Source organism: Tauraco erythrolophus, chromosome 1, assembly GCF_009769465.1.
Source record: "Tauraco erythrolophus isolate bTauEry1 chromosome 1, bTauEry1.pri, whole genome shotgun sequence".
In the NCBI taxonomy this organism is placed as follows: Eukaryota; Metazoa; Chordata; class Aves; order Musophagiformes; family Musophagidae; genus Tauraco; species Tauraco erythrolophus.
This window is the reverse complement of record NC_141465.1, coordinates 135307378-135328278: the sequence shown is the minus strand read 5'-3', so window position 1 is coordinate 135328278 and position 20901 is coordinate 135307378. Positions and strand designations below refer to the sequence as shown.

The 20901-nt window shown below is 45.0% G+C and overlaps 1 protein-coding gene across 2 annotated transcripts in view; it reads left to right on the top strand.

Moving 5' to 3' along the window:
* GDPD5 (glycerophosphodiester phosphodiesterase domain containing 5) overlaps positions 1-20901 on the top strand; it is a 121774-nt gene that overhangs the window by 57544 nt on the left and 43329 nt on the right. For both annotated transcript variants that reach the window (XM_086615086.1, XM_086615095.1), the window contains exons 2-4: positions 11822-11925; positions 17019-17112; positions 17786-17845. In XM_086615086.1, the coding sequence (XP_086471212.1) occupies positions 11822-11925; positions 17019-17112; positions 17786-17845 (258 nt within the window). The remainder of the gene's footprint in view (positions 1-11821; positions 11926-17018; positions 17113-17785; positions 17846-20901) is intronic.

Below are 20901 nucleotides of genomic sequence, written 5' to 3'. Positions count from 1 at the left end.
CTGAGGCAGGCAATGACACACAGAAGTGAGCCCAGCGGGGCCACCAAACTGGTTGGAGCTGGAGCCTGGGACATACAAGGATAGGCTGAGAGCTGGGGTTGTGCAGCAGGAGAAGGCAAAGGGGGATATTATGGCTCTCTGCAGCTATCTGTGGGGGATCTCCAACATCAGAAGGACATGGATCTATTGGAGCGAGCCCATAGGAGGGCCACAAAAATGATCAGGGGGCTAGAGAACCTCTTCTATGAAGACAGGTTGAGAGAGTTGAGGTTGTTCAGCCTGGAGAAGAGAAGGCTTCAGGGAGACCTTCCAGTGCCTAAAGAGGCTACAAGAAAGCTGGAGAGGGGCTTTGGACAAGGGCGTGTAGGGATAGAACAAGGGGCAATGGCTTTAAACTGAAAGAGGGGAGATTTTGATGAGGTTGGATCTAAGGAAGAAATTCTTCCCTCTGAAGGTGGTGAGGCACTGGAACAGGTTGCCCAGAGAAATTGTGGGTGCCCAGTCCCTGGAAGTGTTCAAGGCCAGGTTGGATGAGTTTTTGAGCAACCTGGTATAGGGAAGGTGTCCCTGCCTATGGCAGGGGGGTTGGAACTAGATGATCTTTGAGGTCTCTTCCAACCCAAACCATTCTATGATCTAAGGAGTGACTGTAGAGAGGAAGATGGCTCTTGGCAAGAGGCAGTGGACACAAGCTACATGGAGGGAAAATCCAGTTAGACAGCAGGAAAATTTCTCCCCATGAGGGTGGTCAAACCCTGGAGCAGGACCCAAAGGAGGGTGGGAATTTCCATCCTTGGAGACATTCAGAGCTTGCTGGGACATTGTCCTGAGCAACTTGACTTGAGTTTGCCTTGCGTCGAGTGGGAGTTTAGAGCAGAGCCTGCCTGAGGCCCCTTGCTGCCTCAGTTGTTTCATCTTTAAACGGTTATTGGGCTCTGCATTTGATCTTTGACACTGTGATCAGAGCTTGGGAGTTCAAAGTCAACTGGGATGGAAAACCGTTCACGTTTATGACACACAAGTCATGTTTTAAGGACTATACATTCACATGCCGTGAATTTTTAACTAAATTTTGTAACTTCACTGTAAGAACTGGAGTATTGTGCACGTTGACAAAATGCTCCAGCTGATATTTATTCTTGTTTATCCCCAGTTCCTAGTTCTAATGGGCACAGCTGGGAGATGTAGTCATCTTTCATCTTCAGAGATGATTTAATAACTTGCTTGAAGAAGATTTTCTTTGTTTGTTTGAATGAGGTCCAATTGGGTAATCCGGAAGTGAAGAATCATGCTGTCAATTTTTCTTTTGTATTCACTGGATAAATGTTAGCTTGCCTCCTTTCAGCTCTAAGCTAATACTGATAAATGCCTGCAGGAAATTGATTCTTGAAAATGTCAGAAAATAGTGTAGTGAAGACTCATTAGTAAACTCTAAATTGTATCCGGGAGAGAATTTAAACAATCTGAAAACACGCTTGAGTAATGGTGGTACCTCCAGTTTGGAGTCCAGCTCTTGTGTTTGCTCTTGGTGTAGGGAGCAGTTATTTAGGACTACGTGGCCTTGATCCTTTAACAAAATCCATCCATTTGCTAAAGGCAGGTGCCAGAGCTGGTGGATATTTAGGGATGCAAAGATGGTGTGCAACTGCAGGAAGATAAGACAACTTTTCTGTCTTGCCACATTTGCAAGTTTGAGGACCTTGTTGTATTGGATGTCTCCGTGAATGCTGTCTGAAAGTAAAGCCTTCAGCACGGAGATTTACAGCATCCTGTGGGAAAATGATAAATATGCTATGGCAGGAGATGGAGATGAAGTTCATCCACAGATGGCTTGGCCGCTCTGGTTAATATGCCTTAGCTCTTCTGAAAGCTCTTTATTTACACTGGTAGGTGCTTTCTTCTGGAGTGAAGACTTGAAATTAAAAGGAGAGATGGGAGAAGGATTGTTTAGATGTCTAGCGATGAGGCCAAGAAAAGAGGAGGGATTCAGGAAGACCTCACCATAGCCCAAGGGAAGCCAGTGGGCATCTGGACATCTGCTCTATGTGGAGCTATGGAAGTACCAACATAACTTGTTTGAAGATACTGCTTACTCTAGTGGTTTCGATGTACTTCCAACAAAATTCTGTATTCCTGGTTTGCTCCTGGATGATATCCTTAGAATTGTAAGCAGAACTGACCAGGGTATATTAAATCAACCAAGCAGTCGAAAATAGCTGTTGTCTTAAAAATCCTAGCGCTGGCAGGGCAGAACTGGTGTAGGATGGTTTTCTTCAACTTCAGATGTGACCTGTGATGGGAAGAAGACTGAAGCCCAACAGGGCATGGACTCAAGGTTGAGTTGCATGCAAATAAAAGGCAAATGAGATTGCTGGCTAGGGTTACAACAGCAGACTGGCATTCAAGAGGCCTAGGTCTGTCCCTGTCACTTGCCCCTATCCTCAGGATGTCACATTCACCCCTCTAGACTTCTGGGTTTTCCCCTTTCACTTTTGCACGTTGCTTAGTTTGCAGCTCTAGTTGTTCCAGTAGCATGGCTGGATGGGTGGAACTGAAGGAAGATGCCCATGTCTGATTTTTTTTTGGTGTGTACGTGTGGTCAGATCCACATGCTGTTGTTCTCCATCTGACTGTTGTCCTGACCTATATGTTGTCAGGTTTTGTTAGGACTCAGTCTCTCTCCAGTTTCCTCTGATCAGAAATTCCAGCCTCAAGCTGAGATGCCTTTCAGCAAGAAATTGCTTTAAAATGTTGTATTTCCTATAAAAGGCTTCTGTTTTTCACGATTGGAATTTTTCTGATTTAAAAAGAAAAGGAATTGTCAAAAAGCTTCTTCCTGCTCCAGACTGATTTTTATTTAGAATCATAGAATGGTTTGGGTTGGAAGGGATCTCAAAGATCATCTAGTACCAACCCCCCTGCCATGGGCAGGGAAATCCTTCACTACACCAGATTGCCCAAAGCCTCATCCAACCTGGCCTTGAACACCTCCAGGGATGGGGCATCCACAACTTCTCTGGGCAGAAGAATAAATTTACTTATTTAATTATTTTTAATGAATGAACGGGAGGTTTACTGTATTCAGGAGACAGAAATGGATAGGGTCTGCTACAAAGACTGAAAGCCACGAGTTCCCAGAGGCACTTTTGACTTGAACAAGAGTCCTCTTCATGTCGGATGACTGGCAATTCCAGAAACCAGTCTGTCCCTCCGATTGCTCCTTCATTTCTAACTGGGGAACGCAAGCTATGCTGGGAGAGGGTCTCCAGCAGGAACATCTGTCACCTTGTACGGCACGCCGTGGTCCTGGCTTGAACGGTCATATTTGCAGAGATGCTGGAGGGAGCAGACTGAAAGTTGAGACTGTTGACCCCTTGTACACAAAGCTATCGTGAAAATCCTCTCCGGTCATGGGCACTTGAGGTGGAACATGTTTCTATTAATGCTGACAGAAAGAGGACCATGGTTTGGATGGTGGGGAGATATTCACACTATCTAGTTGTACGTGTTGAAAGTGAGAACATGGTTTCAGAGGCTCTTTATATAGCCAACAAAGAGGACTAGTTTCCTCCAGATCATTTAATTGAAGCCTTTGTTTGGAACAAACCTCTGATTGACAGTACCTGGAGACCACTATAGCCTTACGTATGTGTAGATGATAATTCTTGTCCAGGGTAGCTGTGGATAAATACACTCGCTATTTTTTCCGTGTGGAGTGACTTCCTTCCACGTTTTTTCAGTAGCTGGTCATATTTATTAGAAACAGGCTTAATGCCTCTGATCACAGAAACCTCTGACCAGAGCACGGATCCTATCAGCAGATGAAACAGAAAAATAATTTTAAGTAACTTGTTAAGTTGGATTACTCTGCGTGATGTTTATTATAGCTCAGTGTTAATGTGGAGAAGTGAGTCAGATGTTTTTTATAGCTCTGGTTTCATTGACTTTTTCCAAACATGGGACCGTAGAGCACACTGGTTTTGGATTTGGAAAGCCAACTGTTTTAAGAGGAAGGTTCAAAAAAATACGGATTTAAAAGGAGGAAAGGGATCTCTGAACAGTTTTGGCAGAGTAAACCTCAGTTCTGCTCGAAGTAGAAACGAGGCAAGGATGGAGTCTGCTTTGCCAATAACATTTAATGACGAGTGGTTTCCTGGTGCAGAGTGAAATGTAAATTAACAGCAAAGAGGAACACGGAATTGAGAGGGAACTCAGTTTATCCCTTTTCCTGAAATAATGAATCTAGCCCTAAAAGATTTGTTGGTTCAAAGCCAGAGCGGAGGGAAGTGAGTTGGAGTTTTTTTATGGATTTTAGTGGGCTTGTCTGATCCTTTTGCTGCCCTTCAGTCTCTGCACTGTCACGCTGTCTTTCTGGTCGGTACCTGTCTTTCCTGTCTTTGCTCTTCAAATGAAGGTTGGGTCTTTATGTAGTGGTCTGTGGTGAAGGGCTTTTTTTTTTTCTTGCTCTGTGGTTTAGGGTTTTTGACTTCTCTTTGTGAATGTTACTGAATGATCTTTCTTGATTCAAGGCCCTCCAGGCTAAGGGAGATTTAAGTCTGAAGGGAATCAATAGCTGGGTTTTTTCTTTATTTTTCTTTTGTGTTTTGCTGTTTAAGCCCCTCTTTCGAAGAACCATCTTCTGTTTTATTGAATATTGTCAAAAGACCAAGGCACTTGTAGATCTGACTCACTTGAATTGTGGATTAAGATTAATTCTTGCCTCCTTTTATTCCTCCTTACACTCTCTGTGAAGGGTTTTCATGGGGCATTGTGAAAAGAAAATTACAGTACTCTACTTGCTGCGCTTGTCTGACTTAAACATCTTCCACAAAACAGCATGTTGTCTCATCTGACTGGTCTCAGTGGTGGCTTAGTATAAAGTTATTACCATTTTCTGGCTTTTGATCTTTTAGAGAAAGTACAGAATCGTGGAATGGTTTGGGTTGGAAGGGACCTTCAAGATCATCCAGTTCCAACCCCCCCCACCGCCGTAGGCAGGGGCACCTTCCAATACACCAGGTTGCTCAAAGCCTCATCCAACCTGGCCTTGAACACTTCCAGAGATGGGGCAGCCACAGCTTCTCTGGACAACCTGTTCCAGTGCCTCACCACTCTCATTGTAAAAAAGTTCGTATTTTAATTAAGAAATCTGTTTTATTATGCACCTCCTCACTTCCAAGCAACCACAACCTCACCCCTATATTTAAGGCCATTTAGGTGAAATCTTGCTGTGGTTTCAGCTGCTCTGGAAGAACTTTGAGGACCTACTGCCACAGGGGGCTTGACGTGAGTGTCTGTGCAGTCGTCACAGTTGGACGTGAATCAAAAGGGGGACTGTGAAACTATCTGTTTCCACCCATGTGGTGCCTTGATTGGCTCTACTGGTGTAAACTGGGGCGAGTTCCCAGCAACGTTACAGTAGTGGCATTTGACTTCCTTCACCGGAAAGCTTCTAGGGATGCACAAGTTGGAAGGCACCCAACTTTGCCCACGCTGATTGCTGGGCTGTTGTTTGCTATGAGCTAATCCGTGCAGGAATGGAGCCCTTAATCCATCCAGCACTGGCATTTCCTTTTACCCATTCACAGTTCAAAGCAGACTTCTTGTTTTCCAGTTCATTTTGAAACTCCACGTTTCTTCTGGATGCCAGAGAGAATGCTGGAGGTGGTGGATTTGCATAAAAAGGGTGCCTGCAGTTTTATCCCATGGCCAGGAGATGTAGGCATGTCTTAAGGATGCAAATCCTGCTTGGTCACTTGGGATGAGCTGACAGAGGTCTTCAGCAGTCACTGCAGATGGAGAAGGGCATTTCAGGACTAGTGTTAACTGGGGTGACTCCAGGCAACTTCAGTGAAGCAAAATGTTTATGCTCTGCTTCATCCATAGGCTGCCAGCAAGTCAGCTGGCTCTAGCCTTGGCTTTTCTTGGCTTTAATGGAACAAACCTTGAGCCAATGGTGTACTATCCCTTCTGAAAATGCAGCCTCCTCCTCCAGCTGGGTGCAAAGGAGGAGCGAGGAGGGCAGTTTAGCTTGTTGCCCAGCATTTCGGTGGCCTTTGGGAATATCCTTGGTAGTAAATAAGCAATTTAATGTGACCTCACAACACGTTGTACCCCTCTCTTGCCTGCCTGCTTGCCTCAGACAAGGCTTGGCATGTACTTTCTGATAGACTCAGCTTAATTATAGAAAATATATACAACTCAAGAAGAGGGGCACATGTAAATGCAACGGTAGACACTTCTGATCAATGGAGTCTCACTCTGGGTGGTCTTGATGTTCTGAGTTCAAATCACACTTTATTCCGATCCTGATGCTGCGCTGATCTGCTTTTTAGGAAGATAATGGCCAATTTGGTGATCTAAAAGGTTCATCAAGTAAATTATCACATAGAGGTAGTTCTGGCCTCTCTAGAACAGCAGAGCATTGAGTTGTGTTCGCCCCATAATTCAGCAAGGAATGACTGTGGCAGACAAATGCACGTTAGCTCTGTGCGTGGCTGGCTTTGGCAGAGGATCACTTTCTAGTGACAGCCAGGGAACCCCCTCTAAAGAAACTTTTTAAAAAGTATGGACTCAGCTCTGGGGTCTCCAACACAAGAAAGACATGAAGCTGCTGGAGCAGGTCCAGAGGAGGCCACGAAGATGATCCAAGGGCTGGAGCACCTCTGCTATGAAGACAGGCTGAGAGTTGGGGCTGTTCAGCCTGGAGAAGAGAAGGCTCCGGGGTGATCTTCTAGCAGCTTTCCAGTACTTAAAGGGGGCCTACAGGAAAGCTGGAGAGGGACTTTTTACAAGGGCATGTAGTGATAGGACAAGGGAAAATGGCTTTAAACTGAAAGAGGGAATATTTAGATTAGATATAAGGAAGACATTTTTCCCTCTGAGGGTGGTGAGGCACTGGCACAGGTTTCCCAGAGAAGCTGTGGCTGCCCCATCCCTGGAAGTGTTCAAGGCCAGGTTGGATGAGGCTTTGAGCAACCTGGTGTAGGGGAGGGTGTCCCTGCCCATGGCAGGGGGGTTGAAACTGGATCATCTTTGAGGTCCCTTCCAACCCAAACCATTCCATGATTTGTTGACTGATGAGTTTTCTGTGGTTTACAAATGGTATCACACTAAGACACTTCTTCCAGCATATGTGCCATCAGCTACGGGTGAGAAAATTCATTGCTTCTGATATAGCAAGTTTGAATAAATTGAAATAGTCCCTGTAGGAGGAGTAGGTGGGAGGGGTGTGTATGTTCATGAACTTCATAATATCTCCTACAGATCTTACAGGAAATAAAATAATCTTCCTGAGCCTCTCTGCTTTCCTGTGCCACCGGTGCCAGGTGGTAAATAATGCTGTGACCTTTGTCTGTCTTAGAGAGCTGCAGCAAAAGAGGCTGGTGCAGATTTCAGTTACCAAAACTAATCCCTAAACTGGAAAAAACTCTTCTATACTCTGTGATATGAAGTTCAGGGCTGGTTTTAACAAGTTCGATTAAGTCTTGCAGCACAAAAGCAGGTAAAATGCATAAGCTGATTATGCAGTTGAATCACCAACTGGCTTTTTCTGTGGCAAATTCCTCTAATTTTTTTTTTTTGCTATCATCTCTTACTTTGGAGTGGGTTATGCTCCCACCTGACATAGGGTGGGGACTGGTGATGCACAAAAGCGGTGGAGAATGTGGATGAAATGCTGATATTTTTTTTTGTTTGTTGATTTGTCAAGGTTTTTTTAAGGTTTCTGCAGTTTAAAAAAAAAAATCACTGGCAAACTGCAGCGTGGTCACATGTCTCAGTCTTCATTTGTTTTCTTATGGAGCTCTTCTGATTATGTCTGTAGATACTCTTGGAGTAAGAAATCTTATTCCCATTGCTAGAAGTGGCCCCACAATAGACCCGAGATCACAAGCACAGGGGTATGTGTAAGATGCCTGGTTTTGAAAGTGCTTCTGCAGTGCCAAATCTCCAACCTGTGCCTGACCCTTTTAAATATTCTCACTTCAAAGTCACCTTTCTTATTTTAATTGATACTCTCTCCATCCTTCTTCAGGCTGTGGCCATCTCAGTGGGTGTGAAGTCTGCAAAGACTTCATCCATGTTACCAGTTGGCTTTTTCAGGGGTTAACCAAGTGCATAGTACATGTCCTCTCTAACCTTTTAGCTGGAGGAACAAGGTTGCTCTTCATTTAGTCCTTTCCTTTAAAATTAAATGCTGTTATAATGAGACAAATACTGTTTCGTGCCATTCTGAAAGACATGATGGCTACATCTGCATGAGCAAGTAGTGTGGTCCAAGAGAAGAGGTTTGAGGAAGGAGATAGTTGATGCTGAGATCCTGACATCCATGGTCCAAGCATTTTGGAGGTGGTGGTGTGCTCACTTAGGGCTAACTGTACTCTAATCCTGTGGACCTAAGCACCCATTGGTGGTTGAGGTGCATTGGGTCCGCTCCTGTAGCACATCATCTGGTTTGGCTTCACCCAAAACCCTTCAGTGATGTGAAGCAGGCCAAAATGATGAGCTACTTCCAAAATGCATCCTGACAGGAATGAAGATGCTAATACAGATGTGTTTGGGTGCTTGGTCAAGCTCATTTGCAGGACAATATGGAGTGCTGGTGAGCTGCACATGGTTAAGCTCAGTGTGACTAATTAGTAACTAGTGAAGCATGTCCTCCTTATTCCCATGGGAAGAAGGAGAAACCGAAAGGGAAGGGTGGCAAAGAGAAGATTTTTCTAGAACAACTGCCAAAAACGTCAGTGCTGACATTCTTATAAAACCTCATGGAGCTGAAAACGTGGACATTTTCCCAAGCACCTTTAGACTTTCTAGTGGTTCTGCTGAGTTTCAGTAGGTGAAGTGGCACCATTTTCCTCCACCTACTCGTGGCTGTGATTGAGCGATCGAGATGATGTGATTTTAAGTCTTTATTTTTGGCAGGAGAGGCTTGAAGCTGTTGCACGTTGCAGATTTCACCTTGCTTTAAAGCATGTGGGAGCTTGCCAAGTAGGGGCCCGTGAAGCTCTCCTGATGAGGGACTGCTGGAGGAAGGTTTATGGGACCTGGGCTAAATTCAATATATTGTCCAGATAGGTCAGATACACACAGGTTCGGATTCTGGTTCAGTTTGTACTGAATCGCATCAGAGATGTTCCCTCTTCTTCTGAAAGCCCACCCAGAACCGTGCTTGAACTTGCTGAAATATGTCGACCCTTGAAGAATTTGACTGGGTTTCCATAAAATCAGCCAGGCAAATATATCTCGCAAGTGCACCATCAAGGACAAACCAAAAATAGCTTTTGGAGAGCTTGACACAAGCTATGCTACTTGCATATAAATGAGGGGAAAAATTTTATATATATAAAAAAAAAAAAAGCCCAAACATGTTCTGAAACGTTTTTCTTGGCTTGTTTATCAAATCAGTGTCATCCAGTACATGAATACGGGCCAAGCTTATTCCATAATGACCTTTAAAGAGCTTGAGCATTTTTTTTTTTTGGTACCAGTGTTGGTCCTCAGTACTTGAGATACTTTAAACCTCACTTGCCTTGCAAAAAACAATCTGATTAACCGATTCTGCAGTGATGCTGATAGGTGCAAGGAGGTGTTAGACCCAAATGGAGAGGAAAAAAACAACAAATAATAGGGAAAGTGAGGCTTGAAAGCTTGGAGATCTGCAAACTGGAAGGCTTCCCAGAGAAAATAGTCATAGTCTGCCAAAATGGTTAGCAATGCTTTTCTCCTGGGGAGTTTTGGTGGGATGGAGTGAAGGTGCGAGTGGGTTTTGGTTTGGGTGTTTATATAATTCAGATGTTGCATGGGTGGATTTTCATCTGAAGCTTCTTGGATGGAAAGGGTTGACTTGGCTGTGCAACGGTGGTTGGTGTGGAGGAGGTTCATCGTGGAGAGATGTTGCAGCTTTGCTGCTGCTTTTGGGACTGGAGAAGGCTAATGTTGGCTATGGAGCTGATGTAGACACTATGGCTGGCCTCCTGCTACCAAGGGTGGGGTATTTTTGGAGAAAAACCCCTTTTCCAGTGCTTTCCCTCCAGGAGCTCCCCTGTGCATGTAGGTGTAAACCTGTGCATGAGGTGGGGAGCTGATAGTCTCATGGCAGAGCAGTTTCATAGAATCAGAGAATGGTTTGGGTTGGAAGGGACCTCAAAGATCATCCAGTTCCAACCCCCCTGCCATGGGCAGGGACACCTTCCACTAGACCAGGTTGCTCAAAGCCTCATCCAACCTGGCCTTGAACACCATTTGGCCATGTTGTTTTGAATGTACTCAGTAGGTGCACTGTAGAAGTCCCTTCATACCACCTTCTGGTTCCTTTTGCCCTATTTATCTGGAGCACAAAGCTCCACATGAGAATTAGGCACCTGATGCTACTGAGGTTTGATGGAAGCTGGATAGCAAACTTGAGCTGAGTTGCAAAAAAAAGAAAAAGTTTTAACCATAACCCCTGGTCAAGTATTGAGAATTTCTAGCAGAAAAGATCATTTTTGATGCAGCAAAAATTAAAAAATTCCATTTTTTTTATTGCTTTCTTTTTCTTTTGGCACTTCTAATGAGATGGAGCATACAAGGAAGAGCTGTATGACAAGACTGGTATCCAAGGTGATGCATGATGAAACAGAGTCAATACACAGTTAAATAAATAGCTTCAGCCCTTAAGATGGAAAGGGAAGGCAAAGAATGGGAATGTTGTATCACCAGAAGAGTGTTTATATTGGTTACGTTGTTTTGCATAATTGAAAAGCCACGAGACAGTTCATTAGAGACAAGAGCTTTCAAAAGAGTTTAATGGTGTTCTCAGGGTGTAAAAGGAAATTGTAGGAGTAGGGCTGCTCATACACTTTTTCAATTTTCATCCTTTCTTGCTCGTTCTGGGAAGAGAGGATTCATTTGAATGTTTTCCGTAACGATTTTATTTCAGTATTTTGTTCCGAATAGACTGGATGCTAGTTGAAACAGAAACACGTGGACTTTTAAAAACCTGCAGAGTAAAACCAACAGGGAGCACTTGGAAATGGGACTGGTTAGGGACAGTTTTCTTGCAATGCTGTTCTCTTCATGGATGTCTTTGTGGTTTAGAATTTTGCCCATGATATTAGAGCAGGGCACTGTACAGATATTTTAGGTATTTTCCTCAATTTTTTTTTTTTTTTTGGTGGGAGAGAGATGGAGTTTTAATTGAAACATTTGCCAAAACTGAATGTTGGTGCAAATATCTTTTATCTGATGCTGGTGTGGCCTCTCCTCCTGCCGTATTATTTGCAAAACACTTACATATGTGGTGATGGTGGGAATAAATGTTGTGGATGGGTGGTTTGGCTCTGCAAGATCTGAGTGCCCTGGGCGAAGGACTAAAGTGTAGTAGTAGTATCCTTAACCTGCTGCGTAGTCTTTGCCATGTCATAACTACTTAGTCACTTAGGCTGAACTCACGAGAGAGTAAGATGCCAAGTTGCATCTCTCATATGTGAATGGAAAAGTTAATTAAACAATTGCCTAAAAAACCCCAAACAAATGGAAAACCCAACTCTATCCAGAAATGCTCCCTTAATCCACATGCTCTGAGAGCTCGAGAAATGTTGTCCCAGCCTGACATAAAGGATGTCAGGACATGGATCTGCTTAAGTAACCTCTCTGCCCAGAGCTGGGGACCAGGGTTGCATCTCCCACCTTCCCCTGGAGGAGAAAGGTCTGAAGTGCCCTTTGAAATGTCTCATTACTTCATCCAATCTCAACAGCTTCTAAATGAGACATGGGACAGGATGGGACACTGGCCCTGAAGCAGGATAGTATTAACGTTGACTTCTCCTTCCATCCGCAGTGGGAGCGCCTCTGGTTCCTCATCCTCACCTCGTCCTTCTTCCTGACCCTGGTCTGGTTTTACTTCTGGTGGGAAGTTCACAATGACTACAATGAAATCAACTGGTGAGTAGAGTTCCCCATTGTGGAGGGGCAAACTGTTAACAAATTTGGCTGCCATCATACTTCTCTAAGAGCTGTTTGGCACCAGGTTGGATGCATTTGGGTCCTTCAGATGGGCTTGTTAATAGCAGTAAAGGGAAAGCAAGGTGGAAGGTATGACTGAAGAAGAGCTGCTTCTGCCTGTCTGCACTGATAGATGTAAAGTGTCCATACGTCTCCGTTGTGTGGCTGTAGTGGAGCTTGGGGTAGGTGTGCTTCCTGGTGAACAGCATGTGAAAACAAAGATGGTGCTGAAATCATGCAGGAACTCTTGGGTTGGTTTTTGTTTGTTTGTTTCTATGGTTGACTGTTTTTGGGAGTAGCTGAGCAATTTGCCTGCAACTTTCCATAAAATATACATGACAAAAATTCAGCCTGAAGCAGACACGGGTGTGGAAAATTTTGCGAAGTTGGAAGGAGCTGAAAACAAGCTCTCCAGTGGGACGTGCTGGGAAGTTTAGGCAGTTGCCAGCTACCCTCAGTGCTGGAAATTATTCTCCCTTTTACTATCTCAGCAGCATCTTAAAACATTTTGACAGTACCTTGGGCTCTCTTCTAGCTAAACTGCTTTGACATCATCTTCTTGTCGAAGATAATATGTAAATTGTATATTAAAAACGCAGTGGGTAGTTGATCCCTTAAATAAATCACTTACTTTAGATGCTGAAGTTGTTTGAGGGAGACTGTTTACTAACTTAATGACGTGAGCTGCCTCCTCCCAGGAGTGTGGTTTTCCTCTTTGCTCAGAGCCATGCTCTGAGAACTGAAACCATCACCATTGCCCTTGAATATTTATAATGCTAGCATGACAAAAATGACTTTTTTTTTTAATGGTATTTTGGAACTCCTCTTTCTTTCAGTTTATACTTCCAGTAAAGGATGTGAATGCTCCTAATCCACTGCAGTGCAAAGCCAAATCTGTCTTAGCTCAAAGTTGAGAAAGGGCTAAAATGAAAAAACAAAGTGCAGAGATGAAGCAAAGCCCTGGCTATACTGCAAATGGGCATTTGCAAATTTTTGGGTTCCCAAATATTCATGCAGGAATGGGAGGAGACATGCAGGGCTGCTCTGGACAGAAGAGATATTTGGGCTTTAAAATGGAGAAGATCAGGGACTTTTGATAAGGGCATACAGTGATAGGACACGGGGCAATGGCTTTAAACTGAAAGAGAGGAGATTTAGATTGGATATAAGGAAGAAATTTTTCACTCTGAGGGTGGTGAGACACTGGAACAGGTTACCCAGAGAAGCTGTGGCTGCCCCATCCCTGGCAGTGTTCAAGGCCAGGTTGGATGAGGCTTTGAGCAACCTGGTGTAGTGGAAGGTGTCCCTGCCCGTGGCAGGGGGCTTGGAACTAGATGATCTTTAAGGTCCCTTCCAACCCAAACCATTCTATGATTCTAGCTGAAACTACAATGTGCTGCAATCCCTCTCTTCTGTGTTCTTTTAGCTGAAATGGTACTTGGAACCTAAATTCATTAGGATGCTCTTCGTTTCTTAACCCAGATGTGCAGAGCTTTGCTAAATGCTGCTGAGCAGCTGCCAGAGGTGACTTAAGAGGTAGCAGAAACCTACAGCTGAGCACAGCAAACCCTGCCTGCAGCTCAGGCAGCACGTGCGGGCACCAGGAGTGGGTGCACATATCTATGTGAAACCAAACTGACCTGATTAAATTGTGCCAGTGGCAGGGTTTACCTACATAAATGTGGTGATTTGGCCTTTAAACTTGTAAAGACTTAAGAGACTGTCTGGGATTTAAATGAGCTTTAGAAAGAGGAGGCAAAATGACAGCCTGCCATGTACTGCTGCAGGGTGTTAACCTTTTGCTGCAAGGCTGAATGTGCAATGAGGTCCTTATCAGCAAAAGGGCTTTGTGCCTCTTAAATTTAAGTAAATATTTATTTTTATTTAATTTATTGCTTTGGGCATTTCTTTGCCATGTCTATGGTTAATTGCTTTATACTCTAAATCTCGAGCGGGCGAGCTATGTACTGCAACAGAAAGCTCAATGATGGTTAATGAAGGATGTGGGAGACACTGTGATTTGGGAACCTGGCTCTGTTCCCTCCGGAGCAAGGCTACAGATGCAAGTCTGTGTAGCAAATTTTTTTTTCTTCCTTAGTTCTGGAGAACGTTCATCTGGTTCATAACTACCATGGAAACAGCATTTTAAAACAGTCATTTGCACATCAGGTGAAGACCTGACACTATCAGAAGGCCATTTGAAAGGACATCAGAGCAAAAACTTAAATGTACTGAAGCTGAGCTAAGGAAGCTTTAGATGGTGGCATGAGCAAAGACTTCAGAGGAGCACTCTTTTCTTTTTCCCTCTTTTTTACTAACAGCATGTTGGAATCCCTTTGGATCCCTTTTGTTATGGCTCTTTGAATCCCTACGCAGAAACTGGACATGGATCATTTTTAAGCCCAAGGATTTGCTCTCCAGATCATACATGGGAGCTTTACTCCTGGACAGAATAGATGGGGCATTTGCCAGACCAGAGTTTGTGTCTGAGGAATGATGCTGGATTTGAGTGGTGGGAGGAGGTTGAGTCTTTGATCTGCTGGCATGCAGCATTTATGTCTGTTGTGACCAAAAAAAGCAACAAAAACCTGAGTGCTCACCTTGGCCAGTTCATTGAATGAGCTGATGAGTAGAGCTGAGGAAGGATAGTGGGACTGTTTGACCCAAGCTCCACATTGTCAGATGTGGGAGATGCCCAATGTCTACTGTGCTATGGAATCCTTTAATACAGTGAAGTCTGTCTCAACTCAGCCTTCTGGAGTCTCTGCTCAGGTGTGTTCTGAATCTCGTTGCTCCTCTTCAGCAGGTCTCAATCCCAAGATTGGCAAGCCAGGATGGGCTTCATGCAGTCCTTGTGTTCAGAGGTGCACAGGAGATCACAGCAGTTTGTTGGGCATACGTGACCAGTCTTGCTGCATCATCAACCCTGTGACCATTTTGTCGTTGCTGTAGCAGAGGATTTGCATGGAGATAAAATCAGCCCCAATCCAACACAATCTAGTGATGCTTTTTCCTAAGAACCCCCTGGAAAAAGTTTTAATCTAGGTCAGACTTGAAGTCTCAGAAGTTACAAGAAGAGTTCTGGGGTTTGGCTGCGTCTCTCCTGGTGTGGTGAGGCCTGGGTGGCCTTTTGCATTTCTGGCCAGGGAAGGTGGTGGACTTGAGTCTATCTTGTGTCTTGCTGTGGTTTTGCTGTAATGTGCTTTAATGTCTCTTGAATCGAACTCCAGGACAATTTTGCTGGGAAGTGTATTGCCATTTAAATGCAAATTTGACATTTAAGACCCACTGCTATGCACAAGGGACAGTGTTTTTACCTTGCTGTGAATAACGTCTGCTTCTCCTGGTGCTCCTGTTCGTAAAGCTCTTGTTGCCCATTGGCTTTATGAAAGTGGTGAAGAGAAGCAGGATGCTGAGCTGAATCTGCCCTCTGAAATACAGGATTGGGAAAACTCGATAACTGAGAGTGGGGAGGATATCCTCTATCTCCTCTGGATAAATAGAGGAGAGAGGAGGGAAGAAAATCAGCTTCAGCAGGAGGATGAAACTTACGTCTTTGCCTGTTGGTTGGAGAGGTGGTGGGGGAGGAACACTAATCCCAAAAGCTAAGTCAGGGTATGAACATGGGTTTCTCTGTTCCTAGAACAACCCTGTGGCCACTAGGCTATAGGAAAAAAAAAAATATTTGGCTTCTATGCTTTTGTCCTGCTAAGCCTTGACAAGGTGGCAACTGTTCTACATGTGTGTAGGGAAACTGGGGAATTCGGTGGTGAGTGATGGCCTAGAGGAACCAAAGAAGCTGAGTTGGAGGTGCATGCTTTGGAGCTGCATGGTTTGGAGATATACCTGTAGGATGTCATCTTTACCTCCATACTGCTCTAACCTTGCTTCAGTCCCTGCTCTGATGGTCCAGTGCATCAGGACATTGCTGCTGCCTCTTGCCAAAGTTGCATCACAGAGCCGTTGAATGGCCCATCTCTTACTTAGAGCTTTAAGGTAAACAGAAGGACCAGGACAAGGGAACCCACTGAGCCAAAAAACCCCACAGGCATCCTTCAGGCTGGGCACACAAACCCTTCAGTCAGTTGAAGATAAAGCTGTCAGAAAGATGCAGTTCTTCTAGCCAGTCTCACTTTGGGAAATCCTGAGCCCGACTCCTGACAGTCTCCAGTCTGGCATGATTGGACCTTCTCTACAGTCCATTGGAATAAGCAACTGTCTCCGATAAGTACAGGAGAAGCAATTTCTTCCATCAACTCATCCTTCTGCAAAGAGTTTGTGCCTTGAGCATATAGCCCAGCTATGCACAGCAACATTCATTTTCTTGCCCTCTACTCAATACTATCTCCATATCGTATTTATTCATCTATGAGCACTTGGGACAGCATTGGATCTATTGTTTAGGCAAACACCACCACGTGAGGATACTTCTCCCATTTTTGTAGGGAATATTTTTCTGAAAATTAGATTCACAGTGTAGTGATAGGACAAGTGGCAATGGCTTTAAATTGAAAGAAGGCAGGTTTAGATTAGATATTAGGAAGAAATTTTTCACTCTGAGGGTGGTGAGACACTGGAACAGGTTGCCCAGAGAAGCTGTGGCTGCCCCATCCCCGGAAGTGTTCAAGGCCAGGTTGGATGAGGCTTTGGGCAACCTGGTGTAGTGGAGGGTTTCCCTGCCCATGGCAGGGGGATTGGAACTAAATGATCTTTGAGGTCCCTTCCAACCCAAACCATTCTATGATTCTATGAAATTCAAATTATGGTCTTGTATGATTTTTTTTTTTCCTCCCAAAGTAGTGTTGTTGCTGTGTTTGACGTAATTGTCCAATTCCTCTTTGCAGAGTTAATTTCCATGAGGCATCAAAACTCAAATGCTGAATTTTGTTTGAGTGACTTGTTCTTTTTGCTGCCCGTCTTTCTTGTGTACGGTGCAAACAGAAAGGTCCGTTTTCTAAAGTTTTGTCTAATCCTAGTGAAGTTGCTATGGTGTTGGATCTCTTCTTAATCTGTCCTTCACGCTTATCTTTCAGGTTTTTATACAACCGAATGGGATATTGGAGTGACTGGTCCATTCCAATACTTGTAACAACTGCTGCTGGTTTTACATATATTACAGTGTTACTGGTGAGTAGAATAAAATGCCATTTCCTAAAAGTTTGTGTGTTTGTTTTAAAGAGGGTAGGAACTTCACAGTCCACCTATGACTTGAGCAATTTTCCATTCAGAAGGGATTTGTCTCTTTCCCTCTCTCTTAGCCTTAAGTTGCATAAAATAAATGGAAAGTGAAAAATGCATGGTCTTTGACCTCAGATGATCAAGAGCAAAGACAGAGAGCCTGATGCTGATGGTGCAGCTGGCCTGAGAAGAAACAGAGCTTTTGTTTCCCTTAGTGTGGCCCCAACCCCACTTTGGTGTATCTGCTAATCACAAGTACAAGTTATTTCCTCTCATCCCAGGGTGCTGGAACCTTCAAGGTGGTGTCCATTGAGGTAGTATGCTGGTACTTGGCCCCTTGTAGTCAGTGCTTCCTGAGGTCCCAGGAACTGTGCACCCATTGACCAGACACTCCAACTCCTTGCGTCTTGAAGGCCAGTCTTGCCCTACACATCCTTGGCATTGGAGAGGATGTGTCTGTTCAGATGAGCTAGATGATGTCTGCTGGACATATCCCCACCCCAGTCCTTCTTTCTGCCCTGACCTGTTGGGTTATCTTTTGGGGTGGTGATGTGTTCCAGCATGTGCAAATACTTGATGCTTCTGATGTGCCATTGTCTGACTCTTGATTTCTTCCTCCCAGATACTAGCACTATGTCACATAGCTGTGGGACAACAAATGAACCTGCACTGGCTTCACAAGGTAAACAGCTCTTCTCGGCTTGGAAAGCAGCAGGATCTCAATAAAACAGGATTGGGTGGTGTATGTAGTATTTACTTTCTGGGTGTTTTCAGGAAGAGCGTAGATTTTAGGTGCCTGTGGTGCACGTGTCCATGTCTCAGAGGACTGAGAAAATTGCATAGTGTAGGGGCAGTCAAAGCCTGGGGACAAAAACCTTGCACTGTGGTTGTTGAAATGCTTTGGGGTACCTGCTGACAGAGGGCTTGCTTTTGGAGATTGAGAAACACCATGTTGTTAGAGCATCTTGACTTTCGTCTCGGCTTAGTGTGGTACTCCATTATAGAATCACAGAATGGTTTGGGTTGGAAGGGACCTGGAAGATCATCTAGTTCCAACACCCCTGCCATGGGCAGGGACACCCTCCGCTACACCAGGTTGCTCAAAGCCTCATCCAGCCTGGCCTGGAACACTTCCAGGGATGGGGCAGCCACAACTTCTCTGGGCAACCTGTTTCAGTGCTTCAACATTTTCAATGTAAAAGATTTCTTCCTTAGATCTGATCTAAATCTCCCCTCTTTCAGTTCAAAGCCATTGCCCTGTGTCCTGTCACTACATACCCGTGTCCAAAGCCCCTGTCCAGCTTTCCTGTAGCCCCTTTAGGCACTGGAAGGTGCTGGAAGGTCTCCCCAGAGCCTTCTCTTCTCCAGGCTGAACAGCCCCAGCTCTCCCAGCCTGTCTCCAGAGCAGAGGTTGATTGAGGCTACAGCCCTTGCATCAACTCTGTGGCCTCCTCTAGACCTGCTCCAGCAACTCCATGTCCTTCTTGTTTTGGGGACCCCAGAGCTGAATGCAGCACTGCAGGGGGGTCTCAGGAGAGCAGAGCAGAGGGGCAGAATCCCCTCCCTCGCCCTGCTGCCCACGCTGCTCTGGATGCAGCCCAGGACACGGGTGGCTTTCTGGGCTGCCAGCGCACGGTGCCGGCTCATGGTGAGCTTCTCATCCACCAGCACTCCCAAATCCTTCTCCTCAGGGCTGCTCTCCATCCATTCTCCACCCAGCCTGTACTTGTGCTTGGGATTGCCCCGACCCATGTGCAGGACCTTGCCCTTGGTCTTGTTGAACTTCATGAGGTTCTCACAGGCCCATCTTGCAATGAGCCTCTCTGGTGCTCCTTTCTGTGCTGAACCCAGCCCTGGAGGAGAGGCTGAGCAGATGTGAAGCTTTTCAGGATGTGCTTGGAGGAACTGACTGCGGAAAAGCCTCGGGAGAAGATGTATATGTTAAAACTGAGTGTGTGTAATGTGCAGGTTGTGGTTTGCTGGAACCCAAGGAAGTCCTCATTTGTATGTAGAGCAGTTTGAAAAAAAAAAAAATGCTGTGAAATGTAAGAAAAGATGCAGATCTGGTATTTGGAGTACAGAAGGGGAGACGAAGGGTATGTAGCAAGCTGTGGGGACAGACAGTGCCAGAGAAAATGACTTGACGGGATTCAATTGTAACTGGCAATCTGCTAATAGATAATTAAGGGACTGATCCTGAATCTGCTAATACACAGCTCCTCCTGAAACTGGTTGTTCTGCACGTGACAAGGTCTTACAGGATCAGAGCCTGAACAGATGTACCACCCCCCAGGACAGGGAGAGGACAGACCTCTCCACCCTCTCTTTTTTTTTTTTCCTAGAAACTATAGAAATTAGGTTTCCTCGGGAGGAGGATATGCAATGCAAAGAGGGGGTGGGGACGGTTTGATTGCTGCTGGAAAATAAATTGTCGATCCTTGAGTCTAACATGTTTCTTCATTGAGGGAAACTGTATTTTTCAGACATGCTCCAGGTGGCTGGTGGGTTTGGATGAGTAAGTTCAGAAGAGGAATGTGTTGGTGGAGATCAGTTAGTTCTTGTCTACAGAAACCAACCCTTCCTTCCCTTCCAAAAAAGTCCACCTTTCATCACAACTCAGATGCATTGCTCTGTCTCTCTCTTCCCTTCCCCACACCTCCCTCAGCTTTCTAAGGAGGTTTAGATAAGAGACAGGATTAAGTTAATACTCTTCTCTGCATCCGTGCCAAATTACCTTCAGATATAGATTAAAGCATGTGGGATAGGCTGGCATGTGCAAACAGCACAGTTCCTTCCAATTTTCCCCTGTGATCCTGCAAAAAGAGCTGAGGATCGTCAGCTGATTTGGAGATGCAGGGGTGAGGGTAAGGAGCGATAAATCGGAGCTGATGGGAGGAGGAAATGATGACATGGAGATACACTTGACACCTCTGTGCAGCGACGTCAAGGGGGATTAGGACTCTTCTGAAGAAATCTAGTTGATAGTCTTCTATTGCTGCTGAATTTGGAGTTCAGCTTTAGGGGGTATAAAATGGATGAAAAGTAGAGTCAATCCAGATTGTGTGCTGGACGCCAGGCCCCATGGCAAAGTGCAGTTGTCCACGTGCATTGCTTTGTGCTTTATTAATTCAGAGCCCTTAATAGGGAAATCATAGAATCATAGAATGGTTAGGGCTGGAAGGAACCTTCAGAGGTCATCTAGTCCAACCCCCCTGCAAGGAACAGGGATATCTCCAACTAGATCAGGTTGCTCAGGGCCTCGTCCAACCTGGCCTTGAACGTCTCCAGGGATGGAGCATCCACCCACCCTCTGGGCATATCTTGAAATATCTTGAAATAGTGTGGCTTGCCATCCTAGGTAGCTGGGAGGTAACTTTTAAATAGGCAAGTAAATCCCATCCTTCCTTGGATGCGCAGCAATGGGTTGGTGAGGGTCAGCAGGTGGTTTGAATGCATCATCTTGGCTTGGGGGATCCTCTTCAACCTGAGTCAGCTGGATCTCTTGGCCCCTTCTGCTGCCCATGTGCTTTGTTCATCTTCCCCACGAGTTGGGGGCTCAGAGTAAGCCACCGCTGTCCTGGACACCTCTTGTGCCGTTGGCAGGTCTGTCTGTGGGCATCTAGGTGAGGAGCAGCAGGTGGGAACCGAGGGCTAAGTTAGAAAGATAAATTCTATCCTTATCTAAAAAAGTGATTTCTGTAAATGTTGGGAATGTGGGATTTTTATTTTTTTTAATTG